The sequence below is a fragment of the Drosophila persimilis genome, unplaced genomic scaffold, assembly GCF_003286085.1.
Source record: "Drosophila persimilis strain 14011-0111.01,24,50 unplaced genomic scaffold, DperRS2 tig00000002-arrow-pilon, whole genome shotgun sequence".
Taxonomy (NCBI): domain Eukaryota; kingdom Metazoa; phylum Arthropoda; class Insecta; order Diptera; family Drosophilidae; genus Drosophila; species Drosophila persimilis.
In genome coordinates this window covers 1,436,833-1,451,439 of record NW_020825289.1, presented here as the reverse complement: position 1 = coordinate 1,451,439, position 14,607 = coordinate 1,436,833, and the positions used below count along the sequence as shown (strand labels likewise).

Genomic DNA, 14,607 nt, shown 5'->3' with positions numbered 1-14,607 from the left:
CAATTACATTTGTCCTCGAATTCAAACGCTTTGCTCGAAGAGGCAGTTCTTCATTAATGCTATTCGCTTAGGGAACAATCTTCCCCATAGCATTAAAACCATTAGGAGCGCAACTCAATTTTACTTTAAAGTCAAAAAACATTTCGGTAATCAATAAAATTAAATTAACATATTCATTAAAAAAAAAAAAAAAATAAATAAAAATAATAGAAAAACAAATAAAATAGTATAATAAATAATTAAAATTTAAAAAGTAATCAAAATTTTGTAAAAACAATTATAAGTGTAAGCTTTTCAAAAATGTTAAATGTATCTATTAGATTTAAGTAAATAACTTTCCACAAGGATGCGTAAGGTGACTAGCGCATTAAACATAAGTGTAAACTTGTAGCGCTAGGATAATGCATGAAATAAACATAGCGGCAGCGTTAGCAGAAAGACCAACGTCACTAGCGGGAAGATGATCGCAAAGAGTAACACGAGCAATAGACGACAAGAACCGAGCCCAGCAAGCGAACAGCTATGTACGAACTGTATATACAAAGGCGACCGGTGTAAGAAACGTTTCTTGCGGGAAGATGACCGAAAAGAGAAGCGCAAGCCAACAGCTACGTGCACTACCGAATATGCAGGAGGCCGGTGTATATATGAATAGATAACTTATGTGGTCGATGACACTGGTTGAGATGGCAAATAGTTTAGATCTTTGAATGCTATATTAGTTTGTGATTGCACCACGTCGGGGTCACCAAATGTTAAGCTATTAAGCGTTTTTAATAACTGTTGCAATTTGAAGTTAATGAAAGTCGAGAGGCTGTTTATAATTCACAATTTATTTGCATATGTAAACCAACTTATCGCGTATGTACATATGGGGATGATTGGGCGAACGATTGATGCGAGGATGTTAATCTAATAGCTGCGACGATTAGCTCAAGACTGCCCATGCAAGGGCTGACGGGCCAATCTGCCGGGCCCTATCCAGCAAGCTTAGACGCGAGCGAGCGCGTATGATAGCCCGAGAGCGTTAGAGCTGCTCGGGGATGCTGTTAAGCCGAGTCCGAGAGATTGCGACATAAGGAGACGAAAGAATTCCGCTGCATGCGCATATGCGGTAGCAAATGATCTTTGTAGTGGGGGCATTGGAAACGACAACACCAAAATGCATTTCCTTTGGGCCGCACCACTGGCAATAATTTAAAATATTTAAGCTGCTTGACCCGACAAACGAAATGGACGACGTTTCACAGGATTTTTGATTCGTGTCGATAAACCTAAAGATATATATATATATGGGTATACCTGGAGATATAACGAACCAAAATTGAAGTTTTATACCAGTTTTAGTGTTTCTTCAACTTTGAAATTTTCAAACAATTTTGTTGTATGGTATGATTCTATATTAAGAAATTATTTTTTTATTGGCATTAATTCTTAACAACTAGCTACTAACTAATAATTAGAAGTTATAGGATAATTTTTAACCAATTCAATAAATAATTACCAGTAAACACCCAAACGGTGCGCATCCCTAATGCAGAACCATTGAGGCTTCAACTGGCGATGTCGACATTTATCAAGTTTGTCAGGGATATAACGTATTATTTCCTAGTTATAGTGAACTCATGGCATAACCACTTTGCAAACTCAAATTTTACAGTTCTGTATTCTGTAATTCTGTATGTTGCTGTACCAATTTACAACGAACGAGTAAACATGCTTCCCAAGTGGGCTGTAGCCTTAGTTAGCGTACTGGTGTTGGCGTTGGTGTCTTCGCCGGTGATATACCTATAGTCGAACATTTTATCGCATTTCTGATCTCTCTCCCTCAATCCTAACCGTAACGTATAAAAAACTTTTTTTTGCATGAACGTTAGTTTTATTAATCGCAAGCACTTTTTTTATTTACCGCACAAGTCTAGTTGTATCCCGTAGGACTATATTTATTTCTAATACAAAGTAACGTCTTAAGCTTAAAGGATAAAATTTTATATAAGAGCCGGTTTAATGGACCAAAAATAAGTATGTAAATAGTTAAACTTTACTTTCTTTTCTTATACAGAAAAATTAGGTATACATGTAACATATATGCCGCACAAAATTGATGTTCCGAAGCATGCATGAAAATTCTTGTCAAATTTCAAGTTGACAGGATGGATTTCACTTTTCTTCCACTGCCGAGATGTGATCAGGAAGTTCACTGTTCGCAAATTTTTCCCACATTCGAGAAAACAATTGTTCTAAGCCTTTGGCATACTGCGTGCAATCAAATAATGGACTATCAACGCGTGCTTTCCATACTTTTGCCCGTTGAGCTTTTAAATATTCTCTTTGTGTTCCTAGACGAATAGCAATATCTTGATATTCGTCCCTAGTACGTGCTATTAACTCGGGACATCCAAGTGTTACCAGTTGAGAGGCAGCCACTCTGCAATTATATAAACAAAAATTTTATTTTAACAAATCGGAACGTAATGTTGCATGTTTAATGTTTAAATGTTTTGTACAATCTCTACATTGCCGCCATGATTTATAAATTGTTGATAATTACGATTATGATTATAATCATCGATTATAATTGAAGAAAAACGCTAAAATCAACCAAGGCATTTTTATTATACTATAACTTAAAATGATTACGGTCCCTGATTATTATTGAATTTATTTATTTTCGAATGAATGTCTTCAGCATCCACTCTTCAATACCGAAAAATTATGGGCATAACCTTGAGGGTTACTGATTCTTAAATTTTCCACCAAAGACTACAAATCTGACACCAACTTTCTGTTACACTATATTTTAGACAATATTGAACTTAAAAACATTTTCAAAATAGATTTATTTATATTTATTTACTTTAGTACCGACAATAGACTCACCTTGAAGCTAGTGTTTCTCCTGGTAAAGTGACAACCGGAGTTCCTGTCCACAATACATCCATTGATGTAGTATGACCATTACATAATGGAGTGTCGAGACATATGTCAGCTAATTGCCCTCGCCGTACATGTTCTTCTTTAGCAGCTACATTTGAAAAAATTACTCTATCAGGAGATATTCCTGAAATTTTGTATAGTTAAAATTGGTCAGTGACATTTCTAAACATGAACATATGTATGTAGGTATAAAACAGAAAGCTTACCTAAGTCACTGACAGTTTTTTTTATATTTTGTTCGCCAACTGCAGGAAACCTTAATAGCCATAAAACCGATTTAGGCACATTTTTTAAAATTTCTACCCAAGACTCAAGCGTTTGTGGGTCTATTTTATAAAGTTGGTTAAAATTGCAGTAAACAATAGCGTCATCGGGTAACATATACTGCCGACGTGTTGTTATAACAATATTTTGCGGCACTTCTTCTCCGGTTGCGGCTTTATTGTTTGTTTGTGTAGTCGCTAAGCCGTTTTGAACAACCACACCATTTAGAGATGTTTGAACTTGCCCAGAAGCAATCATGGATACTATTTGGGTGGAACTTGGCAGTTCAGCGACCTTATGCGTTATTTCGACGGGCTTTTGCGCATTAACTACTTCTTTTATCACTTTTACACCTGTATTTTCCACCAGAGGCGATAAGTCAGTTGCATTAATAACAGCAACGTTATCTGCAACAGAAGATTGTTGTTTGTCACACACAATAATACGTTCCTTTAAATGAGGGAACATTTGCTTATGATCGCCAATAAAATATGTAAAAGGCATATATGACAACTTTTCACTGTATTGGTACGCCAAATCCAGTGGGCTAGTTATAGCATCAGTAATAATATAATCCATGAAACTGGCACCACTAGTGCCTGGATACCCTAACCACATAACTTGAATTGGAGCAGGTCGAAGGGCAAATATTTCGTTTCTTGCTCCTTTTGTGTAACCATTCATATTTACCAAAATATGTATTCCATCATTATATATTTTATCAGCTGCTTTTCCATTGCAAGGAATTTGTGAAAGATCGACAAAGTGCTCAGCTTCACGGCTTATTTTGTAACGAAAAGTTGTTCCATCATCAGAGCTTAGGGCATAGCAGAAAATTTCGACTTTTGAACGATCATGTAGTCCTGGTACAGACTGCATTAGATGAGAGGTGGGATGATTTCCAAAATCAGAACTTAAGTAGCCAATACGTAACCTTCCATTGATTGGCAAATTTCTTACAAAATTATACTGTTGTTTATGCAGTACGTGAACTTTTTCCAAACACAAATTAGCGTGCCGTGCTGCAATGGCTTTCCGAAACTCATGCGTCAAGGGGTAAAGCATAGAATGGTGTGGATGTACAGATGGTAATCGGTTCTTTTCGAGCTGTTCAGCAACGATGCTAACTAACTTTTTCATTCGTACGTCATAGTCAGTCCAGTCACAAACAATCTGCAAGCAATGTGCCAAATTACAATATGCATCGGGAAAGTCGGGTTTTAATTTAAGGGCTGTACGGTAGGATTGAATTGCTTCTGGAATATTTCCTGAATCTTTATGGATGCTCGCCAAATTACTGTGGGCATCAGCAAAGGCCGGGTTAATTTGAATGGCTCGAGTGTAGCATTGCAGTGCCCCACTAACGTCTTGTAATTCCTTAAGTGTGTTTCCCATATTTGAATATGCATCAGCAAAAGTGGGCTGGATTCGAATAGCCTCTTTGTAATGCATTAATGCTTCCTTTAGTTTCCCTTGTTGTTGCAAAACAGATGCTAGGTTTGAATGGGCAGCAGCAAAATCTGGAAAAACTTCCAACGCTTTCAGGTAAAGGCGTGTAGCCTCTTCAATAAATCCTTGTTCTCGTTTTATGTTCGCCAAATTGTTTAGAGAATCTGCATGATTTGAGCATAATCTTAGGGCAGTGTTATAGCAATCTTCAGCTTCTTTGACCTAAAGTACAGAAAATATAAATATACAAAGTAATTGAATCAAAATAAATAATTTAACGAAAAAATCAAAATATATACGGAATATACCTGTCCTTTCTCTTTGAGAGCGTTTGCAAGATTACAATATGCATCGGGGAAATTTGGCTGCAATTCTATTGCGCGCCTATACGTGTCGATGGCCAAATCAATAAGGCCTTGTTCATAATAAACACATGCCAAATTTCCATGGACTACAGCATTATTCGGCGATAGGTTTAAAGCACGCAAATAAGCAGCTACAGCTCTGAAATAATTATCGATATGTATGTTCAGTATACAATTCTCTACAGTATATTTAGAATTAAAATTTAAAAAATTGAGAGTGAAAATTATATAATATTTACCGTCTCCAAAAAAACAGCAATTGTAAAAAAATTGTACGGAAACATTTTTTTTTTGGGTTTAAGTACTTCTTGTTCTTGCTTTGATTTTGGCAGGTTATTGGGACTATTGTATAAATAACAACGCACTGACAATCCATTATCCTTATGTTTTATGAACTAGGATATACAATTTGGTTTTCAAGCACATTTAATATTAAGTATTTCGTGTAAATACATAAATTTACAAATTAGGATTCGGGTTTTTTTGGTGGATTTTTTACTTTGCTTTTTGTGTGCTCTTCAACCGAGCATGTGTACACATACTCATCACCTTCAATGACGTAAATAAACGCAAACGTGCATATATTTGTGTATATGGATATATATGTATGTGTTTGTATGCATGAGTATACCAAAAAATCTTCACATTAATATATACGACATGGAACTGAGAATATGGCACGTCAGCTCTTACATAGATGGGTTTTAGATATTAAGTGTTATTTTCAACCAATCTTTTTTATATAGTTGGAGATATGTAGAAATTAAATGTTTGTTGCCCACATACATACAACGAGTATATATAGTTTAAAGGGAGCAATAAATAGAGAACACAGACCCAGAAAAAACGAGGGGGAACGTTGTGAGTTGCTGCGGACACCGCAACTCTACAGTTATACCCGATACTAAGTCAGTATGGCTCTCCTCCGGCAGCGCCGCTAATATTAAACGACACGACAAAGAGTGCGTGCGAGAGAGACAGAAAATCAGTTTGAGCGTGACGTCGGGCGCTGCGTAGCCACTGCAAATTGATTTGTTCCTTTTGGCTACAAAAATTATCTGATCTGATCCAGATTCAGCAATCTGATAGATATGGTCGTTATCTATGATTCTGCGTTTTTAGTTTTCTCGAATCTGCAATATTGTGGATGCAACAGATTTTCGTCCTTTGTGTGGGCGGAAGGGGGTGGGGCGAAATTTTGAGATACACGTTTTATAGTGAGATCTAAGAGAAGTGCGGATTCCAAATTTGGTTACTCTAGCGTTAATAGTCTTTGAGATTTGTGAATATCCCCAGATTTGCATCCTTTGCGGGGGCGGAAGGGGGTGTGGCGAAATTTTGAAACAAACTCGTCTCGGTCTGATATATTAGGAGTGTGGATACCAAATTTGGTTGCTCTAGCTTTTATAGTCTCTGAGATCTAGGCGCTAATGTTTTACTCTAAGCAAAGCCGCCTATGCTACCTGTGTGTTAGAGAGAGACAGGGCGAGAAAAAATGAAATTGTTTTCTAGATGCTGGCTATAATAGTAATACGATCCAATTCAGATTCTGCAGTCTAAAAGATATGGTCATTCTCTACGATTCTGCGTTTTTTGTTTTCTCGTATCTTTAAAATTGTGGATGCCACAGATTTTCGGCCGGCCGAAGTGGGCGGGGCAAAGTTTTGAAATATTTTTGTAGCAGTGACATATCACAGAAGTCTGGATCCAAAACATCGTTGCTCTAGCTCTTATAGTCTTTGAGCATTAGGCGCTGAAGGGGACGGACGGACAGACGGACGGACGGACAGACGGACAGACAGACATGGCTCAATCGACTCGGCTATTGATGCTGATCAAGAATATATATACTTTATGGGGTCGGAAACGATTCCTTCTGGACGTTACACACATCCACTTTTACCACAAATCTAATATACCCCAATACTCATTTTGAGTATCGGGTATAAAAATTAGGCGGTCTAAAGTTTATAAGTGCACCCAGCGACCAAAAAAAATCCGCATTCTGAAATTTCATGCATTTGTGACTTTTTTAGTCGGCGGTTTATGCAATGTTATCTTATTCGTCTAATTGTTAATTTTTGTTATCGCTAAATTAATTTCAAACAAATGTACGTATTAATTTGTTTTTATATCTTAGTTATAGCCATGGAAAAAATAATTTGACATTTCATATATTTTCCGTATTTTTTAAAAATTTTTTTGGTGAATATTTTTTTTTTTTTGTAAGTTTTATAATTTTTTTGTATACAGTAATGTGTCAAAATATAACAAACCAACTTTTTTTATAATTAGGATTGTGTTTTGTATTTTTAATTATAAAATAATATCACTGATACAAATTATGTTGTTTGCTGTTACTGTTAGAGGAACTTATACAACAGTCATATTACGATGATTTAAAAAAAAACAGAAATAAAAAAATGCGTGTCATCAAGATCAAAGATTTTGGATGATGATTATTTGGTTCAATTATCTGTCTAGATTCAGAGGTCCTCTTAGATCGCCCTATTGGACAGGTCGACTGGGTGTATTCTGGCCAGCTTACGCCGTTATCTGGATCTCGCAAGACGCCTCGCCAGTATATTAGGGTGGCTTATGAGCTTCTGACGTCGGGCGCTGCATAGCCACTGCAAATTGATTTGTTACTTTTGGCTATAACAGATCGAACAGGAGTATGGATTCAAAATTTGGTTACTCCAGCTCTAATAGTCTTTGCGATCTGTGGATGCCAAAGATTTTCGTCCTTTGCGGGGGCGGAAAGGGGTGGGCTGAAATTTTGAAATATACTTGTCAAGGTTCGATATCACAGGAGTGTGGATACCAAATTTGGTTGCTCTAGCTCTTATAGTCTTTGAGATCTAGGAACTCACTTTTTGCGAAAGGCAATATATTCTGCGTTTTTACTCGAAGGCGGGGCGGGGCGAAGTTTTGAAATACACTTGTAACAGTGACATATCACAGAAGTCTGGATCCAAAACATCGTTGCTCTAGCTCTTATAGTCTTTGAGCACTAGGCGCTGATAGTGACGGACAGACGGCCGGACGGACAGACATACAGGGCTCAATCGACTCGGCTATTGATGCTGATCAAGTATATACTCTATGGGGTCGGAAACGATTCCTTCTGGACGTTACACACATCTAATTTACCACAAATCTAATTTACCAATACTCATTTTGAGTATCGGGTAAAAAAAATCAAATAAGCATTTACAGAGCGCTCCCAATTTCAAGGTGCAGAATCGACCTGAAAAATGAGTTCTCTCTCAGTAACGGATTCCATTGTAGGCACAATTCCAGTGAGAATAATCTTTTTATGCTGCTGTATTTTATGCTAAGCTGCATTATTAAAAGGTATTCATTTGTATATTTAGGTTGCATTGGTGTCAATGCAGCAATGCAAGGGGAAACGTTGTGAGACGCGGCAAAGACTGCGGTTCTACTTTATGTCCGGTAGTCAGGCAATATGGCTCCTCTCCGATAGATGGCGCACACTGCGCATTGAGAGTGAGAGAATGAGTAAGCGCTTGGCTGGGGTTGCGTAGTCACTGGTACCACTGGGACTACCACGTCAATCTGGTAGATATGGTTATTCTCTATAATGCTGCGTTTTTAGTTTTCTCGTATCTTGAAAATTTTGTATGCCGAAATTTGGAAATACACTTGTAACAGTGGGATATCACAGGAGATTGGTTAAAAAATTTAGTTTCTAGCTCTTATAGTCTTTGACATCTCATCGGGACGGACAGACAGACAGATTGGCTATATCGACTCGTATGAATTCATATAGATGCATGCATACTGCCACTCAAAATAATTTCGAGTTGATTAGGAGTTGATAATAGTCGTCACATTGCATATAAATGTATACTTACACGTCACAAACGTACCCATTTCCTAATAAATGTCACCGAAAATACAGCAATAGCTGAAGCCACAAATCATTGAAGTGTTTCAATGCACTGTGATTACAAATCCACTTTACAAAATTTGTAGGCATTGATGTGTATTATTTTTGTATTAAACATATTGGGGAATACCCTAGTTAAAAAAGAAACACAAAGTTTTTCAATCTCCAACACTCTTCTATACGTGTCAGCGCGCTGACATGAGTTACCTATGGATGGTTGAGTAAACTCAATAATGGAGAATTGCTTTTTAAAATTTCTCAAAGTTCATTTATTGAGTTGAATAGCTAATACGTGAATGTTTCCAAAAAGATTTTATAAATCAAGAAAATTATTAAAATGGTTGATCTAATTATAAAATTAGTTTGAAGTATTTTTGTAAGCGTTATATGTATATTTAATTATTTTCATTCATTCATTATTTGGTTTTATTAAATGCTTGCTTTTGTTGTTATCGTGTGAACGATAACGAGAATATGGTTGAAATATTTGAACAATTTAACAAACGAAACTAAAACGTAACCATAAGTCAACTTTCTGCCACCCCTAGGTAACAAAACAAAAATCAGCTAAGTTAATTGACTGCTTATTTTAAGTTAGTTGTTTTTCCGCGAGATTGATTAAGAGCCGGTTTCTCAATTTCGAATTAAAATGCCAGTTGGTTGCCTCTCCAAAGAAGTTGACGAACAGATAAACGTGTCTAAAAAAAAAACAATTCTCGAGGTCGTGGTAATTTGTGGAAACGAAAAAGAATAATGGGTTTAAGCGCACAAATGTGCTGTACAGTGGAAAACTCAGTATAACCTTTGCAAGGAAATGTAGCTATCGACAAAACGGTACCAGATTCCCCGGAGAAAACCATGGACTCGAGATTTGAAAATCTCACTATCACAGGGGTAATGAATGGAATCGAATGATTGACTTTGGATACAGGTGCTTCACATTCAATAACACTAATGATTGGTTATTTTTGTTCACGGTTTAATCAGATTGTGATTATTTTTTTTTTTCAAATTACTTAAGTATCTTACATCTCCGGTCGTCTTATGTCTATTTTTAATGTATCTTTTCCTAGTGTCGTAAAGTTTTTTTTCTCGATTTAAAATATAAACGAGGGGGAACGTTTTGAGTTGCTGCGGAGACCGCAACTCTACATTTATACCCGATAAATAGTCAGTATGGCTACATTGAGCGACAATTTGTGCGTGCGGGAGAGACAGAAAACGTGTCTGAACATGTCGTAGAACATGTGTAGCCACTGCAAGTTATATAAAAATGGCTATAATGACTTTACAAATTATCCGATCTGATCTAGATTCAGCAATCTCATAGATACGGTCATTCTCTATTATTTTTCCTTTTTTGGTTTTCTCATATCTTTAAAATTGTGGATGCCACAGATGTTCGTCCTTTGTGGGGGCGGAAGTGGGCGGGGCAAAGTTTTGAAATATTTTTGTAGCAGTGACATATCACAGAGGTCTGGATCCAAAACATCGTTGCTCTAGCTCTTATAGTCTTTGAGCACTAGGCGCTGAAGGGGACGGACAGACGGACGGACGGACAGACAGACATGGCGAATCGACTCGGCTGTTGATGCTGATCAAGAATATATATACTTTATAGGGTCGGAAACGATTCCTTCTGGACGTTAGACACCGTTTTCACCACAAATCTAATATACCCAATACTCATTTTGAGTATCGGGTATACAAAATTAAATGAAATGGTGCATGTGTCAGCGTTGTCATTAAAGCTCTTTAATTGAAATTCCATTTTTTTTAGAATTTACAAGCGGGGAGTTTTATGGATCGTATTGCGTTAGTCAATTCTAATGATCTTTGCACGTTTTAGTAGAATGTTCCTAACCTTCTTGTATTCACTTGGGTGGGAATGTTAGTAAAAAAAACTCACTAAAAATACTAGGGTGTACAAAATAGCTATATGTATTCTGTTTTTTTTATCGCAGTTTAGTTTGGTTGTACATACCAATACACTAATTAAAAATTCTTATCCTATGACTATTTACTATTATCAAGAGCATACTAACCTATCAAATATCCTGGCCTCCTTAAGAACGTTTCCCAAATTTATATATGCGTCTAAAAAGTTTGGATCGAGTGTTACCGCCTTTTCAAAGTGATGTATAGCTAACCAAATCTCTCCTTGTGCATTAAAAACACAGCCCAAATTACTCCATGCAACTGCGAATCCAGGGCAGGTTTCAATTGCCTTTAAGTAGCAAGCCTATCATGAAATAATACATTACAAATTACATATACATATTACACATAATTAGATTTGATGTTAATACATACTTTAGCTTCTTCCAAGCGACCAAGAGCCTTGAGAAGATTTCCCAGATCACTGCGCACACAATACAATTCCTACAAAAAATTCTGTTAGAGTTAAAAATAATAAATAATATCAGTAAAAACTTGCTGGGTTATATTGTAATGCTGTTATATACGCTTGTACTGCAGATTCCATATCTCGAGCAGCCACTAATGCAGCAGCTAAATTAATGTATCCGTCTATAAAGTCAGGCTTAAGACGTACGGCTCGGCGATAGTTATCTAAAGCTTCCTGCAGTTGCCCTCGTTCCTTGTAAACGTTTCCTAAGTTACTAAAACAAATTCAAATATGTTTAGATATTTATAAAACCAATTTTTGAATACAGTTCAAAATCTAAACATTAATAATCGAATTTTCGATATGTTTATGTTTTGAAGAATCATATCAATCTAGAACTAAAACGAGTGAGAATGTTGTGAGTCCAGCCAAAGGCACTGCTCTTTAAACTAAGTAAGTCCATGTTACGTTGAGTTTGGACCATTGCACAGTGGGCGAAACGGCCAATCTAGTGACATTAAATTAGTAACAAGCGTAATTTAAGATATATCTTAATGAAATTTTTAGTTTAACATGATTGTTAATAGCCGGATGACTGTACAAAATTTCAGTAGAATCGGTCAACTATATCGAATATCGATAGTTCCGATCCTTCAAAATATTTAAAGAATTTAAAATACCATTCCAAACATAGTTTGCCAGTGTAACTTATGTAATTTTAAATTTATTTAATCTAAAATTTTGGAAACTAAAAAGTCTTTATGCATTAAATCTTCCATCGTATTTTTAAGTGAAAACTTTCGGGTTAGAGCACTTTACTTTTGCGTTTCTCAATAAATCGTTGCTTGGAAAAATATTTGCGTTGTGAAATTTAGTTTTCGTTTTTACTAGCTCGTATGAATTTTTCGTGATTTTTTTTTCTACATTAATCGCCAAAGCTTCCTCAGGACTGAATTTAATAGGAAGTTTGGGATCACTGCTAGCACATTTTATTGTTTTTGCCACGACCTCTTCATCTGAATTGAGCAATGATATAACTTTAGAAGCATTTCCTCCCCACCTTTGTACAAGCTTAAAGTGCCGCCAACATGGGCTCCTCCTTCGATGATTTGTTTGCAAGAGATTAAGCTTTGTTTAATTTTTTTTTTAATAAACAAATTTTTAATAAGAAATTTGTTAAAATCTATGGAATAATGAAGAAAGAACATTATCTTGATATTTAGGAACCCATTTTGTCAAATTTTATAGACAAATGTGTCTTCCCCATATCTGAGATCACTATCCAGCAAGACGGTAGCCCGACGCACACGGCTAAATTCGTGAAAAATCGTCCCAATAATTCGAGTTTTCACTTAATCCAGTGGACTGCTCAATAGCCCAGATCTAAATCCCATTGAAAATCGATGGGCTCTGTTTAAAAAACATTGGAAAAGTACGAGTTTGCACCAAAGGGATTGGGTTAGTCTTTGGGAGCGCATGAAGTCGGAGTGGCGCATGATACCTTGCCAGCACCTACTAAATTTAGTCGCGAGTATGCCAATACTTATTCAGAATATGATAAAAGCCCTTGGGAACAAATAATTTAAAAAAATTATTAAAGTAAAAAAATTTAAAACGTGCAAAAGTGTATACATGCTAATTTTTTTAACAAATCTCTCAAGGAAAAGGATCTTTTTGAATTGAAATTATTGTCTTTTTTCATTTTCACTACATTAAAGAATCATTGAAAAAAAATCACGACGATTGATTCATTTTTAAAGATTTTACAGGCGCTTAAAGTGAAAAGTGATAAACATGTATCCACATGTGCTCGTCACTGTACATCTTTCTCCGGTCGCACCCTTTATATACAGTCGCCATCTAACCACTGCTTGTTATACTTTTCAAAATGTGACAATGTTCTATTACATTTCTACCATTTTTGCAGCAACGCGCTTAAAAATATTTGTATCCTTCTTTGCATTTCTTTGTGTTGTTCTTGGGAATAATCATTATTATTAAACTCATTTGAAAATATGTAATTTTCAACCGCAACAGACTTTTTGGCAGCGACCTTTTCGTTGTACCCAACTGAAAATAATGGTTCGTCTTGGGATGGTCATTTTCTAAAAATTAAATTACTATTAATTTCGACACCCATATGCAGATAATTTTGGGCATCCAAATTCACAATAAATTTTAGAATGTGTATCAAAAACAATTGAAACCAGATTGCAGCCGTCTCACAAGGTGAACTCCACCAAACAATGCAACATTTTTTAAGCAAAACTTTTCCAAAGGTTAACTTCTACAGATATTTTAAACATGAAATTAAATTAATTAATTAATTAATTAAAAAGCTTCCAAGTCTATATATTGATAGTTCAGAATAAATTTTAGCTACGCTTTGACTTTTTACTTTTTGCACAAATTTTTTGCCAGCTTAACAAAAAAGGAGCCAAAAGTTGTTCATAACAGCTCTTTCAGCATATGTTAGGTTTGACCCTTCCCAGCTTGACGAAATATGAGAGAAAAACAAAATGGCAATTACTTTCATACTCAGTAAGGTATTGAGAACCGATACCACACAAAAGTTTCAACAGACTCTGCCATGAAATTCTGAATTAAATGGAGGTAGGTAGATTGACCATTTCGCCAACTGTGTATTGGTGCACTTGGTGAAATTTTTTTTTTGTATGTGAAAAAGAGACGTTAATTAATGTCTAATGAATGTATATATATTTATTTATTAAATTAACAATTATCTGTTAATAATGGTACTTAGTTACTAAAGGCGGAAAAAGATAAGTTAAAAGTTAGCTAAATTTAAATGATTATAAATATTGCATGCAATTAGTTTAAGAGACAGTTCAGGGGATAGGGTTTGACAGAGGGAGTTATAATTATGGCATAAAACCCTAACAGGTTCATGATCAGCATAATGTAGGTCTAACATATGGATAGACGGATAGGCTTGTAGCACTCCTGGAGTAACATTAACAATATTTGACAACACATTAGAAAACAAAACACGTTGACGAAATCCAATCTAGAAGATTCGTTGGGAACCCTAATAAAGAGAGCTTGTGAATAAGCAGAGCATGGTTCACAGAATCGAATGCCTTGCTGAAGTCAGTAAAAACTACATCCGTCTGCGAACCAATTTGAAAACCACGGTGGATTAGGTTAGAAAACTCAAGAAGGTTAGTCGATGTTGAACGATGTCTGAAAAAACCGTGTTGTGACGGAGATATCAAGCTGCAACAAAGATGTTGCAGTTGCCGGGTGACCAGGAACTCAAGAAGCTTCGGGATGGCGGAAAGCTTTGCGATACCACGATAGTTTTCAATGTT

The 14,607-nt window shown here is 35.9% G+C and overlaps 1 protein-coding gene across 1 annotated transcript in view; it reads right to left on the bottom strand.

The window, feature by feature from the left end:
- Positions 1–1,873: 1,873 nt before the first annotated feature.
- The window catches only part of LOC6603520 (UDP-N-acetylglucosamine--peptide N-acetylglucosaminyltransferase 110 kDa subunit), a 28,803-nt gene continuing 16,069 nt past the window's right edge, over positions 1,874–14,607 (bottom strand). The window contains exons 4-10 of the mRNA XM_026985022.1: positions 11,366–11,549; positions 11,242–11,310; positions 10,974–11,170; positions 4,959–5,154; positions 3,144–4,872; positions 2,881–3,061; positions 1,874–2,428 (exon numbers count right to left, since the gene is read on the bottom strand). Of these exons, the coding sequence (XP_026840823.1) occupies positions 2,161–2,428; positions 2,881–3,061; positions 3,144–4,872; positions 4,959–5,154; positions 10,974–11,170; positions 11,242–11,310; positions 11,366–11,549 (2,824 nt within the window). The 3' untranslated portion in view covers positions 1,874–2,160. The remainder of the gene's footprint in view (positions 2,429–2,880; positions 3,062–3,143; positions 4,873–4,958; positions 5,155–10,973; positions 11,171–11,241; positions 11,311–11,365; positions 11,550–14,607) is intronic.